The 20,229-nt window shown below is 36.8% G+C and overlaps 2 protein-coding genes and 1 pseudogene across 2 annotated transcripts; all 3 read left to right on the top strand.

Moving 5' to 3' along the window:
- Positions 1-3,818: 3,818 nt before the first annotated feature.
- Positions 3,819-6,315, top strand: LOC137137769 (endonuclease domain-containing 1 protein-like). The gene is made up of 3 exons (XM_067524414.1): positions 3,819-3,919; positions 4,676-5,029; positions 5,396-6,315. The coding sequence occupies exons 2-3, from the start codon at positions 4,682-4,684 to the stop codon at positions 5,975-5,977; spliced, it is 930 nt and encodes a 309-aa protein (XP_067380515.1). The 5' UTR covers positions 3,819-3,919; positions 4,676-4,681; the 3' UTR covers positions 5,978-6,315.
- Positions 6,316-14,522: 8,207 nt separating this feature from the next.
- Positions 14,523-18,309, top strand: LOC137137767 (endonuclease domain-containing 1 protein-like). Its single transcript, XM_067524411.1, has 3 exons — positions 14,523-14,579; positions 16,335-16,668; positions 17,113-18,309. The coding sequence occupies exons 2-3, from the start codon at positions 16,342-16,344 to the stop codon at positions 17,731-17,733; spliced, it is 948 nt and encodes a 315-aa protein (XP_067380512.1). The 5' UTR covers positions 14,523-14,579; positions 16,335-16,341; the 3' UTR covers positions 17,734-18,309.
- On the top strand, positions 14,998-16,328 carry LOC137138022 (uncharacterized; annotated as a pseudogene).
- Positions 18,310-20,229: the final 1,920 nt, after the last annotated feature.

Here is a 20,229-nt window from a genome sequence, read left to right as displayed (position 1 = left end):
GCCCGTTTGACATTAGGGTATTTTTCCATTGGCACACTTTTCCAGAACTCAATGGTCCCTTCCCTTAAAGCAGGTTTCAGTTGGTCCTCCTCACAAAGATCGATCATCTCCAACTCAGCCGCAGCCTTATTTGTGAGTAGCGGGGCTTTCAAACAGTCTGTCTCCGCATTAAATGGGTCGACGAGGAACATAATCTGTGGCCTTTTCAGTTATAGATCACGGAACCGGGTCACAAAGCTTTCATGCAGGTTTTCAATCAGTGTTGCACACACATTGTTTACTCAAACAATCTTGCACCTACTGGGAAATTTTGAGGTATTTTCATCTCACGCACATGTGCGTTTTACGAAAACACCGTATTGAACTCAAGCGAAGCGAACACGCACATTAAAAAAACACAAATACAAACTTTGATATGAGCAAAATAGCCGCATGAAACCAGGCAAAGAGCCACATGCAGCTCGGGAGCCGCAGGTTGGCCAGGCCTGCAGGAGACTGTTGATGCACTTCTCTCTTGCAAGAAAATAAAACCCTTAAAAACATCCTGGATGTGGAAGCTTCTTTAGTGATTCTACTTGAGCTGTCTGTTACCAGTAATTGTCGAATTTTGCCACGATATACACGCATGCTGTAATGTAGTAATCTACTGCACCGTACAAACCAGGCATGTTCAAGAGCTGTAGATTTTTACAGTAACTTATGAACTGAAGGGAGCCGGTGAACTATTGTTGGAACAGGCTGGTGCTGAATGGTAGAGGCGGTTCCCCCATGTGGTCAGTTAAAGGCTCTTGAGTTGCAAAACTAATGCAGGTCATTAAATATCACAGTAGCTCCCTCCAGCATCAACTGCCCAAAATGAGCTTCGCAGAAGAACATTTTCATTTTGTTCTCTGACCTTTCTGTTTTAGGTTTGTTCATACAAACTCTCGTAACTGCAGAAATGTTTTTATTTGCAAATCATGATGTGTACTGTATGTGCAAATTGAATAGATGTACACAAAGTCAATGCTCAAGTAAAAGTAAAAAAGTACTCATCATAAATCCAAAATGTGCAGGCCTTAAGTTTATTCATGTACAGAGTCAAGGAGAAAGAACCTGATTTGAGACTGTAACATTATTTTAGTTTCTTCAGACATTTACACTTGGAAGCAACAAAAAAGCAAATACTGAGGAGTACAAACGTACAAACCTATCAAACAAAACTAAACTAACCTTTCTAAACAGATTAAAGTCATTTTTTACAGTTTACAGCACAGTTTAATGAAAAGAACAAAGTCATTATGATTTTCATATTTGTGCTGTTCGGTTCTTGTTCACAGAGCAGAAATTCCAGATAAAAGGAGGTTTGTGTTTCATTTCCTTAAACACACATGAAACAGTGTAACATAATCGCTCCTGTGTGTGTTTTATCACTGTTATCTTGACAAGCAGTAAAATGCAAACATTTGCAGGATGATGTATAAGTTCTTGTTTAAATCCATACTTAGCTGCTTACATAAATGTTCTTTCATGTGAAACAAATCTGAGTTAATTTCTAACAAATTTTCCAAAGTGGATCCACATTTTTTGAACTAATCTGCTTTTATTTTACTATGCCGTTTTTTAAATACACTTCTTAAAAATTTTGTTGCCTGATGAAAGAACATTTCATCACACATCTCTGTGTGAGAAGTGGCATTGGATAAAACACAGTACATGTTCTTATTAAATTGATTGAAAATATGTGGAGTGTGGAGTTTTGAATTAATCATGATATTAACACTTCACTTTTGTCCTGTTCAGTTCATGCGCAATGAGCAGCAACTCAACAAAAGATGAGATGAGCTTTTCATTTACATAAACAAAAATGAACAGAAACACGATCTGTCCTGGAGATGGATATACTGCATGTGTGTTTTACTGCTCTTATCTTGAAACACAGACACATGCAAAAATGGTGAGTAAATGCAAATGTGTTCAGAACAATTTACAAGTAATGGTTGTAATTCTCAATAGTAACACATAAAGAGGCAAGTTTAGTTAACACTCAGTTTATTAAAGGCTTAATTTGTAGTTGTACAATAGATGCTCATAACACATTATTTTCAATAAAGAACAGTTGTTTGTTAATGTCATATACCTCATCTAAGATTGAGTTAATAAATTATTTTATTGTCACGTCATACCATCAAAGTGGTCCTTCCCATATGGGATTTCACGACACAAAATATAAACAGCTTCTACTGGATCAACCAATAATAATTTTAAAGTAAATAAATATACAAAATAAATTAAAAAATACATAATAATCAAACATTGATACAAGGTGCTTTCTCTTACAGACCAAATATTATCCTTTACAAAAATATACATATCCTCCCTACTATAATAACCTCCTTTTGTTTTTCCAAACAATGTGATCCCAAAGGATATATACAGTAAAACAAAGTGCATTTCATTTTCAACTTGCATGCAAGTATTGTGCTCTGTCCTTTTCTGTAACTCTTGATTTAGAGTTGTCCTTTCTTCATTTAAATGTTTTTCCCAATAAATTAATTGTAGACATCAGTGTGCTTAAATTAACTTTGAAATCACCAGTTCTAAAGTGTAAACTAGTTGTACCACTAGGTACGATATTGGGTCCTTTTTCTACTTAGATATTTTAAATTGATATAAATTGATCTACCTCAAAGCTGTAAAAAGGGTGCCAAACGTGTGCAGATGACACAATAATTTACGGAACTAGCAGAAACTCTATCTAATCAGGCTACATAGCTGTTAACCATGCAAGCTGGTCATCGTTTCCCAAGGCGGCATTATAAATGTTTGACTTTAAAATATACCAAAACAGTCCTAATGTTTTTTTAAAGGTTCTTATAAAAGTTCTTAAAGAAAACATGTGATGGATCCCTTTTCAGCATGACCATGATTCAAAGAAAACAACCAGGACAAAGCTGAAGTTTTTTCCCGATAAGTCTCTGACTGTGCTTGAGTAGTCAAACCAAATCCCAAACTTAAACCCCACAGACCACTGTGGAGAGACCTGAAGGTGTAATTTTATTGGCACGTTCCATCCAATCTGATTAGACTTCACAGGATCAGTCAGGAAGAATAAGAAAATAATCTGTAAAAAATATAACAAATGCAATAAATGAATAGTGCACATAAATAAAGATAAAAAACAAATTTGGTGAAAGACCCCACATAATCCTTAAATTTCAGTTCTCAATCAAACATGACACCAGGAGTCCTGACCGGTTGGCTTGAGGTTAGACGATCCATACAGGAGAACAAACACAGATGAACAACCATTCACACTATTTGAACCATTCCACTCACTTTCACACCTACTGCCAAATAGAGTCACCAGTTAACCTAACATGCACGTCTTTGGACTGTGGGACAAAACCAGATTACCCAGAGGAAACCTTCCAGCTGTGAAGCGAAAGGTGGTTGGTTGTGAATTAAATTGTGTGGCCACTTTCTTACTCTGAGCCTCTGAAGCAATAACTAAATTGCTAGTTAAATCGTGTGAGTATACTGAATTATGAGGTGTGAACCATCTCAATAACTGTTTCATTGAGTTGAGTTCAAGTCAGCCACACACTCAAACCCTACATACAGTAAAAGGGTACATTCAGTCCAGTATCAAAAACCTGTATGCTAGTTAACTACATCTAAATAGGACTTTTGCATGTCTTTTACAGCACTTATGGTGTGTGTGTGTTTGTACCTGTCCATCTGTGTCTATGCTGTGTCCTCACATGGCTTGGGATCAAGAGTCAGTTAAAAATGCAAATAGGTAGCTAATCTCCTCCAAAATCAAATAGTGGTGAGAATACATAAACAGTAACCAAGGCAAGCCAGAGAGACTGACAGAAAGAAGAAGAGACAGAGCTACCAGGGTGTGGACAAAAAAAACAGGACAGAAGTACAGTAGGTAAGGTTGTGTAGTAAACATGGCTTCAGCTGCACCTTTTGGATCAATCTGTTTTTTGTTTGTTCTTCTCTTATTTGTCTTCTATGCAAATAATCTTTGTTGTGAATGTTTAAGTCTGTGAAACATGAGCAAATTAAAGGACAGAACAAAATCAACATTAGATATTAACCATCTACAGGTTGGTGTGGACATGAACTGACCTCAGATGTATAAATGTTGACATTTTTTTAGCACCACACTCTTTAAAAAAGTTCTACAGTTTATTTAAGTGTTAATAATTTACTCTAAAAAGCAGTTTAACACAGTGGTAGGATATTTCCAAAAGTCCACACAATCATTAATTAAACCATAGAAAGATTTTACATTTTTCATAGCATTTTTCAAATATTTTCTAAATCTCTTTTGTCTTTGTGATGAAGAAGTGATCATCTAACAGCATAATTACCTGCAGTTTGCAACTATGTAAATGTGTTTCACATGTGAAATTCTTGTTTTTAAATGTCATATTCTCAAAGAAAGAAAAGACCGATTAGATTAGCTCTGGTGTGTCTGTATTCTTCACCTAATGTGGTCACACCTGGGGTCTTCCTTTCTTTATTGTACTGATGTCATATGAAAAAATTCGGGCTGATGACAAGACTTTGAACACATTTGTTTTTCTTTTTTTTTTTAAATGTCTAATTTTAAAAGTTAGTCATTGGTTATTTAAATACTTGGTTAAGCAAACTTTCACATCTGATTTTTTCTCACACTAAGTGTGTGATGATGACGTCCCTGAAGACGTGGTGTCTCCTGCCTCTCTCTGTCCTCCTCCTCGTTTGCATCACTCCCACACTAGCTGAAGTTGTGGAATTGATGTCAGAGTGTAACGAGTTTTTCCTTGAGGAAAACCCTCCTCAGATCCCAGAAATCTTGGTTGATGGCAACATCATGGACCAGAACCGCTACAAAATCATCTGCCAGACTTATAAGGACGAGATCTCAGAGGAAACTAAGAGAACTTTTGTGACGCTCTATGACACTACAAACAAGATTGCAGTGTTTTCTGCTTACAGGTACAAAGGGGAAAATACAGGAACAAGCAGGCCTTCTTGGATGATTGAGCCACAGGTTTGTTAGTATCTAAAATAACCCTATAATACACTTTTTTATGGTTCACGATTAATCTACTTTACATTGATTCAACATCAGTCGCACTGAGTGAACCTTCCAACTTTAGAAAAGATTCCATGGGCAACAAGCACCAGGGCAATAACACAGATCATAATGATGACACAGTATGGATGAATTCATATAGACCAACATTATCTTGACTTTGGTAAAATTATACATTTTAACTGTATCTCTTCTCCCTGATCTATCCGTCATTGTAATATGTAATAAATGAACTACACCACTTTAATCTACAACATCTAAACCTGTTATTTTGGAAAAATCTAAACCAGAATCACTGACAGAGTGTTTTTATTTTTGCAGCTTGAAGACCCAAAGGGTGACACATACATGAAGGATAGTGAGCTTCATCATTACGAGCACCAGGCCAGTAACATGGACTATGAAAATGCCACTGACTATGACAGGGGCCACTTATTTCCACGTATATTTGCATTTGATGAAAATGACAAATTCTCAACGTTCACTCTCACAAACATTGTTCCACAAGCAAGAAACTTCAATCAGGGCAGCTGGGTAAATATGGAGAACTGCCTCAGATGTATCCTGCTAAGATTCTGCAAAAACAGTAATAATGTTTCTGAAGGCTACGTAGTGACCGGAGCACAGCCTGGTACAGAAAAACTCAACAACAGTGTTAATATTCCCTCAGTGCTCTGGTCGGCTTTCTGCTGCTACAATAATGGCAGGAACAGGTGGATAGCAAATTCATTCTGGGGCAACAATGTTCAAGCTTCACCTGATAATAAAATACATACAAGTCCACTGCAAGATCCCATTGGGAACCAACAATATGAGTTTTTTCCTGGATCACAGTGTCCTGTTGACACAACTGCTGATCAAACAATCAGACAAATTAAACATAACTGCCCTTGTCCACCTTGACCTTCACAGTAGAGTAAAATGGGATTGTTTAAATTTTTATATTTTAATAAAATTGTTCATTTGCATTTGAATTTGACATTTTTCATTTGCTCACTATTTTATTTGATTAACTTTGGATTGCATAACTACCTATTTGTCACAAATTTTAACATTTGATTGATAACAAGTATCCATTTTCAGCCCATTTGAGAGGAATTACAACAACTCTTTGTTTAAAGCCTGAATTTGTACTAAATGTCAATATATCCTATGGTTTAAGATGTATAAAATATATTTTTGAAGCTCTAATGTTGTCCCTCCTATTAACAAGTCTAATAAATATTGGGAAGAACCACTCAGTCTTGATTGTCTCACGTTGTTTATTGAGACATCTTACACAAATCAAACACATACAAATTAAATAATATTTCTCAAAAAATTGTTGTTTTGCCTGATCATAACCACAAAGCGCAGCTCAGCATGTGAACATCTTTCTGTTCATTAATATTTTATATATTGGTTTACTGATTATTGAATAACACATAATCAAGATTTGTTACATCTAATATAAACCCAAAAAATATGTAATATGTAATAAATGTATATTTATTATATGTACTAGATGATGCTGATGTTCAGGGCCAGTAAAAGACGGATTTCATACTTTTTCTATCTAATAATAATCGTAGCTCTTAATGAATATGTACATTTGATGACAACAAGTGAAGCTTGAAGCTAATGCTAATGTGACCATACTTAAAACTATGCTGTCATATTTGCATAAACTCCTGTAATGTTACTCTGCAGCACTGTCTCCTGAAAAAATGTGTTTTTATACAACTAAACTGCAGATGCTAATACATTTTTCTGGCAAAGGTAATTACAACCAGACCAAGTTTTCTCTAAACCTAATGAGGATATGTTTGTATGTAATGTATATGAATGGTTTTCCATTCAGCAATATAAAACATCCTGCTTTATTTTCTGCTGAGATGTACAATCTTGCAGTTAAACATCCAGTTGTCTGACTACAGGGTTATTAATGTTCCAGCACCTGTTTAGGGTCAGAGAAAGTTTGAGTGTTGGTTGAAGAAATTAAAATATAACAGCCACGTCATATTTAGTGTGTTTTTTTTTTCTTTAACATAAATACACAAACTTTGTCTAATTCTATTAGTGCTTCAATCATTACAAATATGCTTTCCATTGGAACATAATCATTAACTCATTAACTATTTAATCATATTTGCTTTTATGATCCTGAATCCTGAGTCTTTCTTTGCTGAATCAGTAACAGCTTTAGCTTGTAAACAAATGCACATGTACCTCTGTCCTTGAGAAGAACTCAAACTGGTGGTGCCGTCAGTGGTGTTGAGGGAGTAGACAATTAGGGGGGAGCTCAAAGTCCTGTGGAGGTCGAGAGCTGAGGAACTCGGGGTCACTGATGTAGTCTCCCACTCTAACACATTGCTGTCAGAATGTCAATGACATCAGTACTAAAGACATGGCTGGAGTCCACAAACAATGTGCAGGTGCAGGTCGGCAGTCATCCAGGTGTGACAGAACTTGGTCGCAGGACAGGGTGAAGATTAAGTGAATTTCATTTAGGGACAGCAGGGGGAGACAAATCAGCAAGAACTGAATCCTGCTTATTGAGGGTTTAATATAATTTGAAGAAAGAGTCATTGTGTTGTTGTTCTCTGTATATATGTCTTCTACTACTCAGGTGTCACATAAGTACATCTGTCTGTCCATCTTTTTACTCTCTGAAGGGGCGGCTGTAGCTCAGTTGGTAAAGGCAGTTGTCCAGGGACCCCGTTCGATCCCCGGCCCTGGCTATATGTTGAAATGTCTCTGGGCAAGACACTGAACCCCTAACAGCCCATTCCCCTCCCCAGCTGTGCAATGCTGGTCCAAGCCCGGTAGAAAAGCCTGAGTTGTGTCAGGAAGGGCATCTGGTGTAAAAACTGTGCCAAATCAACATGTGGACAATGATCTGCTGTGGTGAACCTGAACTCATGGGATAAGCTGAAGGGACAAAAAAAATAAAAATAAATAAAAAAAGCCTTTTCTCCATCATCTTTTCTCTGTACTTATTTCTGTATTATCCATTCCTTTGTCTTCCTCCACCGTTCCTTTAAAATTTCCATCCTTGCCTCTTTCTGTCCTCTTTATCTTTTTTAAGGATGCCTCTAAACTTTCTCCTCCTCTATTGTCTTTTCATCTCAGTATCATGCCAGAAGAAAACAGTGATTTTGTTGGGGACTATTCTCTGTGGTGGATTAAGCCACAGTCATTATTTGTTTCAGTGAGGCAGTGTGTGTGGGATTGAGTCAAGTCAAAATTCTGATTGAACATTGTGCTCCATCTGTCACTTCACCATCACACTACCAGGTGGTACTTTGATTTTAGGGCTTTATTAGCAGAAATGGAAATTAGGTTTTCTAAATATGCTTTCATTAGTGTGTAATCACCTGAAAATTGGGATTGTTGTGTTGCCTGTAGCTAAGAACAAGCTTTTTATATCTACACACGAGTGGGTTCCCCCTTCACCACAGTGGCCCAGAACGAACAAAACAAACGAAACACTACAACAAAGCAGAAACTATGACCTAAAGTTTTATTTACTGAATTGATTATTCTATACTAACTTCAGTTTCCAACTCCACAGCTGTCTGTCGTAATCTTATCACTGTATGTTTTGCCACTTGATGCTGTTTTTGGCAATGACACTGCAACTGAACACATTACGTTCTCTAACACTTGGACGGGGGTGGGGAGCACTTACTGCTAGATTAGATTAAATCCACTGCACTTTTAGGTTTTGGCTGATCGATGTGTGTTTTTTTTCTCTCTCTTTTGTCATTTTCAAACCAACAATTCCAGCTTACTCGTCTGTACCACTGACCTCTATTGTTTTTCAAAAGTTTTTAAGAAACACATCATTAAGCCACATCACTACACTGGGTGACATGTTTTTATATTATGAAAAATAGGGTCCATCTTTGGTGAAAAAAGCTCCACAGACAAAGAATGGACGTTACATTATACAGTCTGGTTCAAGTGCTGCTTCTCTGCTTAGTCCAGATTATTCTGCTGGTTTCTTTGAAAAAACACAACTGTGGATTATAGAGTTCCCAACCAATAAGAGATTGTAGACTGTGCCGGATTCACAGAATTACACTTGTGTGAGCTGGAGTATTCACAAGAGGAAAATACAGTCTGTACTGAAAATGAAAGAATATGTGAAACAGCTAAAGCTAATGCTTTGCTGACACTTCACTAGCAAATTGAAGCTTCAAACCTCATCAAACTAAAGCACTTTGTTAAAGCCACTAATTAATCTTTTTAAATAGTACAAATGCAAGAAATCTGCATAACTTATAACACAGTGGTGCATTTACAGACTTTTTGGACATTTCCTAGTGTTTTGTTGGTTATGAAACACAAGACAATGAACGTCTTCAAAGAAAATTAAACTTCTCTGAGATAAGATAGAGGATGTAGCAGGACAATGACACTTCAAAGTTGCAGGTCAAATGAAGTTTATCTGCAAGTCATGGTGAGCAAAGATTACTTTTAAAATTTTGAATGATTAAACAAAGCACCATAAAGTATTAACGAGTTTAGTCAATAATTCAATTTGCTCTGACCAACTCTCTCAACTCCATAAAGTGCTAAACTGCTGGTACACACATACGCCCCTTGAAGAGGTACATCTGTACAAACTAACACATTCCAATAAAGCAGCTCTGCCTTCTACTTTCTACTACTTTTTACTTTCTTATTCTACTTTCTTAAGAAGAAACTGTCAGAAAGGTGATAATTCCACAATGTGTGTATTATTGAGGTCATAGTGGGTGGTGGAGTTGTAGTGAAGTGCATTATATTAAAAGGTGGTTCTAATATTTTGGCCACAGTATTTATTATTTACAAATTGTGGCTCCAAGGACAAGATGGTGTGCTGATACTTTTCACCCTGTAGGTTGTTACAAAAAATATTCAGATGTGATGATACCTCAAATATTGCCAAAGACTGTGAAGAAAAAAAGTCATGAAGAATTAACAAGGTAGGATTTTTTTATTTTATTTTTTTGTCCTTTCGGCTTATCGCTATAATTTCTGTGAGGACAATTGTTCTTGTGCTTATCTTCTTAACATACCGTTTCTCAGAAAATAAGATGCAGGATTACAAACTATACTGCTGATCACTTTGGCAGAGGTCAAGCCACATCAGATATTTGGTGTAAATACTGCAGTTACATACTGTCTGTACTTCCTCTCTTGCAGTTTTAGGCTCAAACCTATATTGCCTGAGGCTGAGCTTCATCTACCACTTGGTTAAGCAGGTTACAAAAATAATTTACTGTTTATGTCTGTCTGATAATCATGTGACTTTATTTTATGTCCCTGGTTCAGTGTCTGTCCAAGATATTCAGACATATCAATGCTGAATATGATATGTCTGAATATCAAAGAATATTCAGACACAAGGAATCATCAATTCTTTGTTTCATTCTCTGATCAAGTATGTGATAATGAACCATTATATATGTTCCCCTGTGTGTTAGTTTTGGTTTAGTTACTTTTAGTTGTGTTACTGTGTGTCTGTTAGTATGTTTGTTTAGGGATAATTTTCTCATATTCAGTTGAGGCCTGTGTGGTTTTATCAATTAGTTTTATGGGCCCAATATTTTGTGATTTGTTTTCATATTTTTGAGGTAAATCAAAACCTTCTTTTGTTAAACCCGTTTCCTTTTGCCTGCTTGCTCAGTCCCACATGCAACCCCTGGTTCTCAACCATATAACACCACAAACATTGTCTAAAGGTAGGCTTTACAAAAAAAAAACGTAAAACATGAATGATCCATTATTTAATGTAAGAAGGGATCTAATGAGTTCCAAAAACTCCAATAACATTACGTTATTCTGACCACAAAACATAAACATAGTTATAACTGTTCTAACTGTAGATACAAAATTTAATTTGCTTTGGTTCTTTGTGAGCAAGTCTGTTTTCCTGCTTGTTCTGGATCAGCTGTTTTATTAATTCCTCATTCATATTTACAGTTTTTGTGTAAAAGTGAGTCACACTTATGTACAGTAGGGGGAGACAAATTACACCAAAGTATCAATTTCTGCCTATTGGAGCTTTAAAGCTTTCCTTAACCTTTCACCTGGGGCTTTGGGGTCTTTACTGCAGCAGGTGTATTCATATAACATGTGCTGAAATAAACTGATGTGAATTACTTGCTTTTATTTTGACTTAGACTTGACTTAGATTCTTGCTGCCTTGCACCTCACTTGTAAGTCGCTTTGGATAAAAGCATCTGCTAAATTACTAAATGTAAATGTAAATGTATTTTACAGTTTGGAATTTATAAAAATATTTGGGCGTTGTACCAAAAGAGTTGTGGGATCAGCGACAATAAAGAAGACCCAAGAGGGTTAATTATGGTTGAAGGCAGCTTTGATTATCACCTCGGTTTATTTGTTTTATCAACATCATTTCCTCATATCTTTATATATATACTTTTTGATCATTATCAGTGATGTTATTCTATCTTTACTCTCCGTTGTCCTGCATATTACTTCTGTACTTGTACTGTACACCTCGTTTTCATCTTTCAATTTTTATTGTTGGGGTGTTGGAGCTGCCATGGTTCTTTTCTTCATCACTGTCTTTTGAACTGACAGTACCTGTAACCAAACAAACAAACAAAAAAAGGGGAGGGTCTTGTGTAGGTGGGAGTATAGTCTACTGCCACAGCTCCAGTGACTATAAAAACCAGACTTCCTTCAATTTTTATTCACTTTATTATAAAATAAATTTTTACTTCACATTTATTTAATTACTTCCTTATTTCAATCATTAATTACTGAATGACTCATTCCTTATATTTTAAATCTTTCAGATTTTCTGGTTATTCAGCTCATGATATTTTCTGAATGCGTTTAAAATCTTTTGACATTTATAAGATGCAAAGTAAACTTTAACATGCACATTTGATTTGACCATTATTCTAAACTCAATTGTGTTTAAAATGAAGTGGGGTTTTTTTTGTGTATTTTGTGTGTTTGTGACTCTTTCACAAGCATTGGATTAAATAAAACCAACAAAAATAATGGAATGATAGAAAAGTGTGGGAGTTTCTAAATGTTTTCTTGCCAGTGTATAAATTAAATTAATAAATAAAATACACAGATCCTCGAAGTAATATTCTTATGTGAACTTTCATGGCTTGAGATTGAAGAAAGAGCATGGGGGAGGGCCCCATATCTGGGTTTTCCTGGGCCCCCCAATCACTAAATCTAAGTCCCCGTGTTCAGCGAATGCTGCTCTTTTAGCGTGTTCATGCACAAAACTGACAGTGGTACATGTACAGGACATTTTCTGATCTGTTGCTGGTTATGAAACCTTCAAGGATGATTTCAATTTGTGGAAAACATTCATCTGACACTGACACTCATAGCTCCAGTTCTTCCACAAATTATTTTAAAACATAGTGTGACATTTTATTCATCTCTGCAATAATTTTAGTTCAGGCATGTTCTTACCAAACTTACTTCTATGATTGCTAATGTTGGCTGAGCAGCTAAATGTTGAAATACGCATTCTGATTTCTTCAGAAAATGTCTCGGCCCAAAAAACATTTGATATAGTACCTTGCCAGGGATGGGCCCTCAACCCAAAGCTGGTCTACGGTGGTGTTTTAAGGTGAACAGTGTCTAATATAGAAAATGTGAAGTCTCTGTGTTGTTATTGTTGAGCAGCGACACAGATAGTGTTCACCCCTCACACTCCCACCTTTGAGAACAATGACACGGCCATAGTGATACTGTAAAAACTGTGCAGCACTGATAAGAAGAAAACTCTTATGCAACACTGCTTTCAACTTCTCTTTTCTCCAACTTGTTGCATCTTGTGGAAGATGTGTCAGGACAATAACCTATAAAAATTATGGGTTGAATGATGATGCTAAATAATTTCACACAACCCCTCGGAAACAGGAAACAGCATGAAATGAGGTGTAAACTAAGCTTTTCTGTGTTTAGTCTTTATGCTAAAGCTAGTGAGCTGCTGGCTGAAGCCTTGTTTTGTAGATAAACATGAGAAACCGTCTTCTTATCTACCACTCTGACAAAATATCTGTAAGATTTTCAAATTATTCCTTCAACAAACATTACTGGCATGAAGAACCATCTGACAGCATTGTGGAAATGTGGTCATTTGACTTTTTTCTGATCAGTATAATTAAAATTTGAATCTCTAAATGATGTAGTATTTGAAACGTACTTCTGAATACATAGAAAATTTATAGTTATATTTTGTCTATATAGTGTCAAAGAGAGAAGTTGATCAGCTTGTCTGATCCAGTTGTTCACTGTAAAGGCCGGGGCACAACAGGACAACAGCTGGCACCAGGGAACGTCTATCAGCCTAATGTGTGCAGTGCACCGCCGGAGACAGTCGGGTCCCCGACAGTGGCTTTTTGGCTTATTGACCATATTGAATCATTGTTGGTCCAGTGTTAAAAGAATTCACTCTGATTGGCTGATCAGCTTATTGAATCCGTGCACAAAAAGAGACCATGGTGTCAACAACACCAACATCTTATTAGTTATACCTTCACTTTTTAGTAGTTATAAACTGTGGTGAGCCAGAGTGGTGCTAAAATGCTAAGCTAACTCTGGCTCTTTACAGTTTGTACAGGTTAGGAAATAGATACACAACTTCTTTTCTTTGTATGACAAGGCAAAGAAAGCTGAAAGCAATTTAACTTTGTGGAAAACCTTCTCACAGTGACACTGCGAAAATGTGTAGATATAAAAAAAACTCTTATGCAATGACACTGAAAACTTCTCTTATGCTCCTACACTTGTAGTATCTCATTAAATCTCTCTTACAAGAATCATAACACAGGAAATTAACATTTCTAAGAAGTAAGTACAGATTAAACAGCACAGTTTCATCACCAGACCTGAATGCCATGCTCCTCTCCCTGAGCAGGTGCTGCCCTTCTTTTGTCATCCAGGGCTTTTTGTTGGATTTAGAAGCTCTTGTCCACAGTGACACTGATCATGCAGCTCTTATTGTAGCCTATGACAGCTAAGGTGGGCTGCTCTGGGTCCTGATGTTCAAACACAGCATTCCTGCAGCTGATGAGAGTTCTGGATGTAATAAGACCACTTTTCCTGAGGTATATGCTGGAATAAAGAGCAGAGACATGGGGTCTGTGGCTTTGTCCAAAAGCCCTGTTTGATATTAGAATAGACCTTATTCAGTGTATTTGCTCCTATAGTGGCACATGTAACATGCTGATGGGATTTTGGTAGCACTGCCTCAAACATTATACTTTTATTTGTAAATTACTAATTTTATTATTAAAATTATTACTATGTGTAGTGAATTTTAAATGTAGTGCTCTCACCAAAAAATTAATTCAGTTCGAAAAGGGCAGAGGTTTGTGAAGGGAAAAACTTACTGGAGGTGGGAGTAGCTTATCACAACACCTCAAGTAGCTATAAAAAGCAGACTTCCACCACAGTTTCACTTCATATCTGAGGTTCAGGTCCACAGTTTGTTTCACGTCACTGTTGGACCTCAAAAGGCTCTGAGCAGGTACGTTTTTCTTGTTATATTTTCGGTGAACTATTGGTTAATAACTAGAGACAGAGTTTAGAGAGGAATCCCTCCTCAGTTTTTAACCGTCAACATATGTTTTGTTTTTTTTTCATATGAAAATAAGGTTTGGTCAGGATACTAATTCACCAGTAACTGGACCTTCCAGATACAACAGAGTGTACTTTTACCACAGTCACTTGAAACAAACTCACTGCACATCGAAAGGTGGGGAATACTTGCAATTAATAAAATAAGTCACATACATTTACAGAGATCTGTTTTTAATTCGACAGGAAAAAGTATTTTGTTTTTATTTTTGTATATAGATTTGTTAAATAAAAAATGTTCCAACACTGTGTTCAGTTGCTCTCCACCTCATTTGTACAGAGGATGACACTGTCCACCAAGTGACCTAATGAATGAAATTAGCCTGTATAGTACTAATGAATGCTGAGTGCTTCTTCTACCAGCTAATGTAACAGACTGCAGTAATTATTTCCATTATCTGTTACATAATCATGTGACTTTAATATTCCTGGTTCATCGCTGGTCCAATATTACCGATCTTACCTATCGGGACGAACCTTCAAGGTATCCTGGCGGGGGCATCTTTCTAACTCTCATAGCCTCTCTACCAGTGTGCCGCAGGGCTCAGTTCTTGGTCCTCTCCTCTTTTCTATCTATACTTCATCCCTAGGTGCCATCATTCACTCACATGGTCTTTCCTATCACTGCTACGCTGACGACACACAGCTCTTCCTGTCCTTTCCACCGGACGACTCCACTGTCTCATCGCGCATTTCTGCTTGTCTCTCAGATATCTCAGACTGGATGAGTGAGAGACACCTTCAGCTCAACCTCTCCAAGACCGAAGTCCTTGTCTTCTCAGCCAGACCTTTGATGCAACACAACATCAGCATCAACAATGGATCTACAGTGATTGTCCCCACTAACTCGGCAAAAAAACTGGGGGTCATCATCGACGACCAACTGAGCTTTAAGGACCACATGTCCTCAGTCTCTAGGGCATGCAGATTTGCTCTTTACAACATCAGGAAGATCAGACCCTACGTCACGGAATATACAACCCAACTCATTGTACAGGCGCTGGTCACATCTCGTCTTGATTACTGCAACGCTTTGTTGATGGGGTTACCGATATCCACAATCAAACCCTTGCAGATTATCCAAAATGCAGCAGCTCGCCTAATTTTTAATCAGCCAAAAAAGACCCATGTCACACCACTTTTTAGATCTCTACACTGGTTTCCTGTAGCTGCTCGCATCAGGTTCAAAGCTCTGTCTCTTGCTTACAGGGTGGTTAACACGACAGCACGACAGCTTACCTCAACTCACTCATTCAAGTCTACAATCCTTCCCGCTCGCTGCGGTCTGCCAACGAACGACGTCTGGTGGTCCCAGCACCGCATAGAAGACACCAAGCAAAATTTTTTAGCGCAATGATCCTACAATGGTGGAACGAGCTACCAAACGCTGCACGCTCAGCAAACTCTCTCCCAATAATCTTTCTCGCGCTTGCATCTCATGAACTGTGAACACATTTCTGATAGGACTTTGCTATGATGTTTTCTCCTTGACTTAGATTTTTGCTGCCTTGTACCTCACTTGTAAGTCGCTTTGGATAAAAGCGTCTGCTAAGTGACTAAATGTAAATGTAAATGTAAATATTCAAACATATTTTCCCTAATATTGATATTTATATTTAAATTGTGTGTTTTTTCCTCTGTCCAGGTGTGTGATGATGACTTCCCTGAAGATGTGGTGTCTCCTGTCCCTCTGTGTCCTTCTGTCTATCGCTCCCACACTATCTGAAGTGTTGCAGGCGATGACACAGTGTGAAGGGTTTCTTCTTGGGGAAAAATCTCCAGAGGTCCCAAAAATCCTGGAAAAGGGTGAAATCCAGCAAAAACAGAGATACAAAGCCATCTGCCAGACTTATAAGAATGTCAGCACGTTTGTGACGCTCTACGACACTAAGAACAAGATCCCAGTGCTCTCTGCTTACAAGTACACAGGGGCAGAGGGAGGAAGACCCAAAAAGGATGTTTGGAAGATTGAGCCACAGGTTTGTTAACACATTATCTTAATTTAATATTTTATGATTAATTTTTCTTTATTTTGAAAAGAACATCAGAAAAGTTACGATGGAATAACAACGTAATACAATTTTTAATGCTAAAAAAATCAGCACCTTGTGGAACAACTGATGAGGTTATTGGCAATAGGTCAGTTAGTAGTAGTACGTTTGGGGCTATGTTAAACATTCTGACTGCATGGACAAATGTTTCAACATAAGAATAGTAAACAGCAACAAATTTGTGGGATTGCATCATCTATAGTACATAAGCATATTAATAAAAGCTTAGAGAAATTGATCAAAACATATAACTCAACGTCTGTGATGTTATGGCCCTCAGGCGTTTCTTTAGACGAAATCATTGCATCTGTGATAAACTACTGTTCACACTGGTTCAGTGTCAGTACTGACCGACTGTTTTCAATTTTGCAGCTTGAAGACTCAAAGAGTAACAAAAACATAAAGGAAAGTGACCGTGCTAATTACAACAACCAGGCCAGTGACAATAATTATATAAATAATGAAAACTATAGTAGAGGTCATTTATTTCCATCTTCTTATGCACGTGATAGAAATGGTAAAGAGTCGACTTGCACACTGACAAACATCGTTCCACAAGTACAAGATTTCAATGAGAACAGCTGGTACAGAATGGAGAGTTGTGTCAAATGTGTCCTGGATCGACACTGCAGAAACAATAATGATGATCCTGAAGCCTACTTACTGACAGGAGCACAGCCTGGTACAAAGAAACTCAACAACAAGGTTAATATTCCCACAATGCTCTGGTCGGCTTTCTGCTGTTACAATCAGACAAACAGAAAGTGGCTGGCCAGTGCGTTCTGGGCAAACAATGTTGAAGATAAGTCCCCTAATGTATATGTAGCAACAAGGACACTGCAACAACTCTATGATAAACTGAGCACTGGCAGCAAAACATTTAATGCATTTCCTGGAGGACAAAACTGTCCTCTACAAGAAACTGTTGCTCAGCTTTACCCTGCATTAAATCGAAAATGCTACTGTCAACGCCCACACCAAAGAGGAGGATGAGGATGAGGAGGAAAAGAAGAAGACGAAGAACTGATTCCTTTGAAAGTGGGTTCCAAAACTTTTATTCACCTAAATCATTTTTAAGTGAATAAAAGTTAACTAAAATAAACGTTTCTTATAGTGCAGTGTGATTGCCAAAATACTTGCTAATTGCTAATTTTCAAAAAATCGTTGTTTAAATCACAGTTTTCTTAATCACAGTTTCATAAGTGCCATATCAAATTGCTTATATTTCATTTATTGTGTGGACTGAATGATTAATAATTTATTTGTCCTTTATTTAGTTAATTCGTAATTCTTGTGAAAGTTTTAATTTGTGATTTAGATTTTCTCAAGTGGTTATTCAGCTCCTTGTGTTCTCTTACTCTTACTCTGACATTTGATTTAACAGGTACTCACATTTTTATATCATACGAAAGAAATTAAAACATGCAAAACGTAAACTAAAAATTATTGACATTACACTGTTGGAAAAAAGAAAAACATCTTCTTGAAACTGAAACTTTGTCTCTCCTGCTTAAAGCATATTAAAAATATCCCTAAAAGACGGAGTCCTTAGAGTTTTGATTTTCTCATAATACTCATTGATGAATTCAGTTATGGTCTTAAACACAAAAAAAGAGTAATTCTTCAAACAAAACTGATTCATGTTCGTGTTTTACAAACACCAAATAAGTAACAATCAGTCTCATTATTATTATTTTAATTATATCTGAATAACATAGTATAATTACATGTAATAAAAACAATATGCATGATGTAATATGCAAATTAATATACGTGAGATACACTGGCAGGACGTTTGGAAACACATTCACACATTTATTTTTATTATCTATTGTTGAGTTTATTCAATCAAATGTCTGTAAATGGCTCAAAAAGCATAAAACTAAACAACAATTCAAGTCAATAAGTCTGCTTAATGTTAATGGCACCAGACCTAAAGTCCAGAAATCTGGAACAGCAGCGAGGCCCAGGTGCACTGTGGATTGATGAAGTGGAGACAGGAATGAGTGTCTTGCCAACGCCAGCGCTTGTTTATTACTGAGCAGCACATTTGCTGGGTCCCTTTAGTGGATCCACAGAAGTATGGTAGCACCATCTACTGACTTAAACATGCTATAACACCAAAGTGATCAAATGTCAGTTGTAAAACTGCAAGTTCACAATGATCATAAATAGAGGGGTGTCTTCTTTATATGGAAATTAAACGTGTAGTCCCTTCCAATCTAATACATTTAACATATCAAAATTCCCATTACAATATGTTATTTAATTAAAGTCAATTTCCCCCAAAGCTTATGTCTGGTTAAGAAGTTGTCTTGACCACTAAAGGAACTTCTTTAAAGTCTGTTATGTTATCTATATTCAGCCATACATTGCTGGATGAATGGTGGCACTGGATATATTTCTTCCCCATTTGAAGATTTTTTATATCACAGTACATTAGTAAATACATTATACTATTACAGTATAACTGTGTACTCTAACTGTTTCGTTTTGTATAACAGAGGGTGGATTATTTTGAAAGAACCAACTGGCTTCACACAGAAACTGTAGCTGTGTGTTTATCATTTACTAACTGAAGACTGACACATGAATAAAAACATGTTCTTAAAGCTGAAACTTTGCCTCCATTGATTAATAATATAACTGTAATATACAAAAGAAATGTGCCAAAGATTTGAGAAATCTGTGGCTGATCATTTTTTACAAAAACACAAGTGTGGATGCTCTTGAAAAGATCACAGAGCAGATTATTGAAACATTTATTTTTTGTTGCAGTTGTTTTTCAGTTTATTTTACAATATATATTTATGTTATGGCTGATTAATGTTATGGCTGAACAGTGTATTTACAGTACAGCACATATTCCTCTTCATTAACCAGTTAACTCATCCTTACATTATTATTATTATTACATTTTGAAAAATTATGCGAAGCTTAAAAAGGCCCAATCATAATAATTAATAAACATTTGAATACAGACAGAGCTTGAAGAGGGATCATTTCTTCTAAACTACCAACGTGTTGTTCCTCATGGATAGTTTCTGTCTGTAACACACATGTAACACTGTGACTGGATTCTTCTTCAGAAACCTCCACAGCTCCCAGACATCTGGGAAAATGCCAAAATCCTGTGTTGGAACCATCACCAATACAAAGCCCTTTGCCAGACTTGTGGGAAAGTGAGTGATATGTTTGTAATAGTTTGAAACACAACGAACAAGATCCCAGTGCTGTAGTAAGAGTCATTCATTTCTATCTTCTTATGCAAATGATGAAAGAGGTAAAGAGCATTGTTCCACAAGTTTAATCTTGCAGTGACAACAGCTGGTGTAAGATGGGAAACTGTGTGTTATGAACCATTATATATGTTCCCCTGTGTGTTACTTTTAGTTGTGTTACTTTCTGTCTGTTAGTAAGTTTGTTTAGACTTTAGCTTGCTCGGTCCCACACACTACCACTACCCCTTTTCTTCAACCCCAGGACCCC

The sequence above is a fragment of the Channa argus genome, chromosome 12 (genome assembly GCF_033026475.1).
Source record: "Channa argus isolate prfri chromosome 12, Channa argus male v1.0, whole genome shotgun sequence".
Taxonomy (NCBI): Eukaryota; Metazoa; Chordata; class Actinopteri; order Anabantiformes; family Channidae; genus Channa; species Channa argus.
This window is presented reverse-complemented; position numbering and strand designations above follow the sequence as displayed.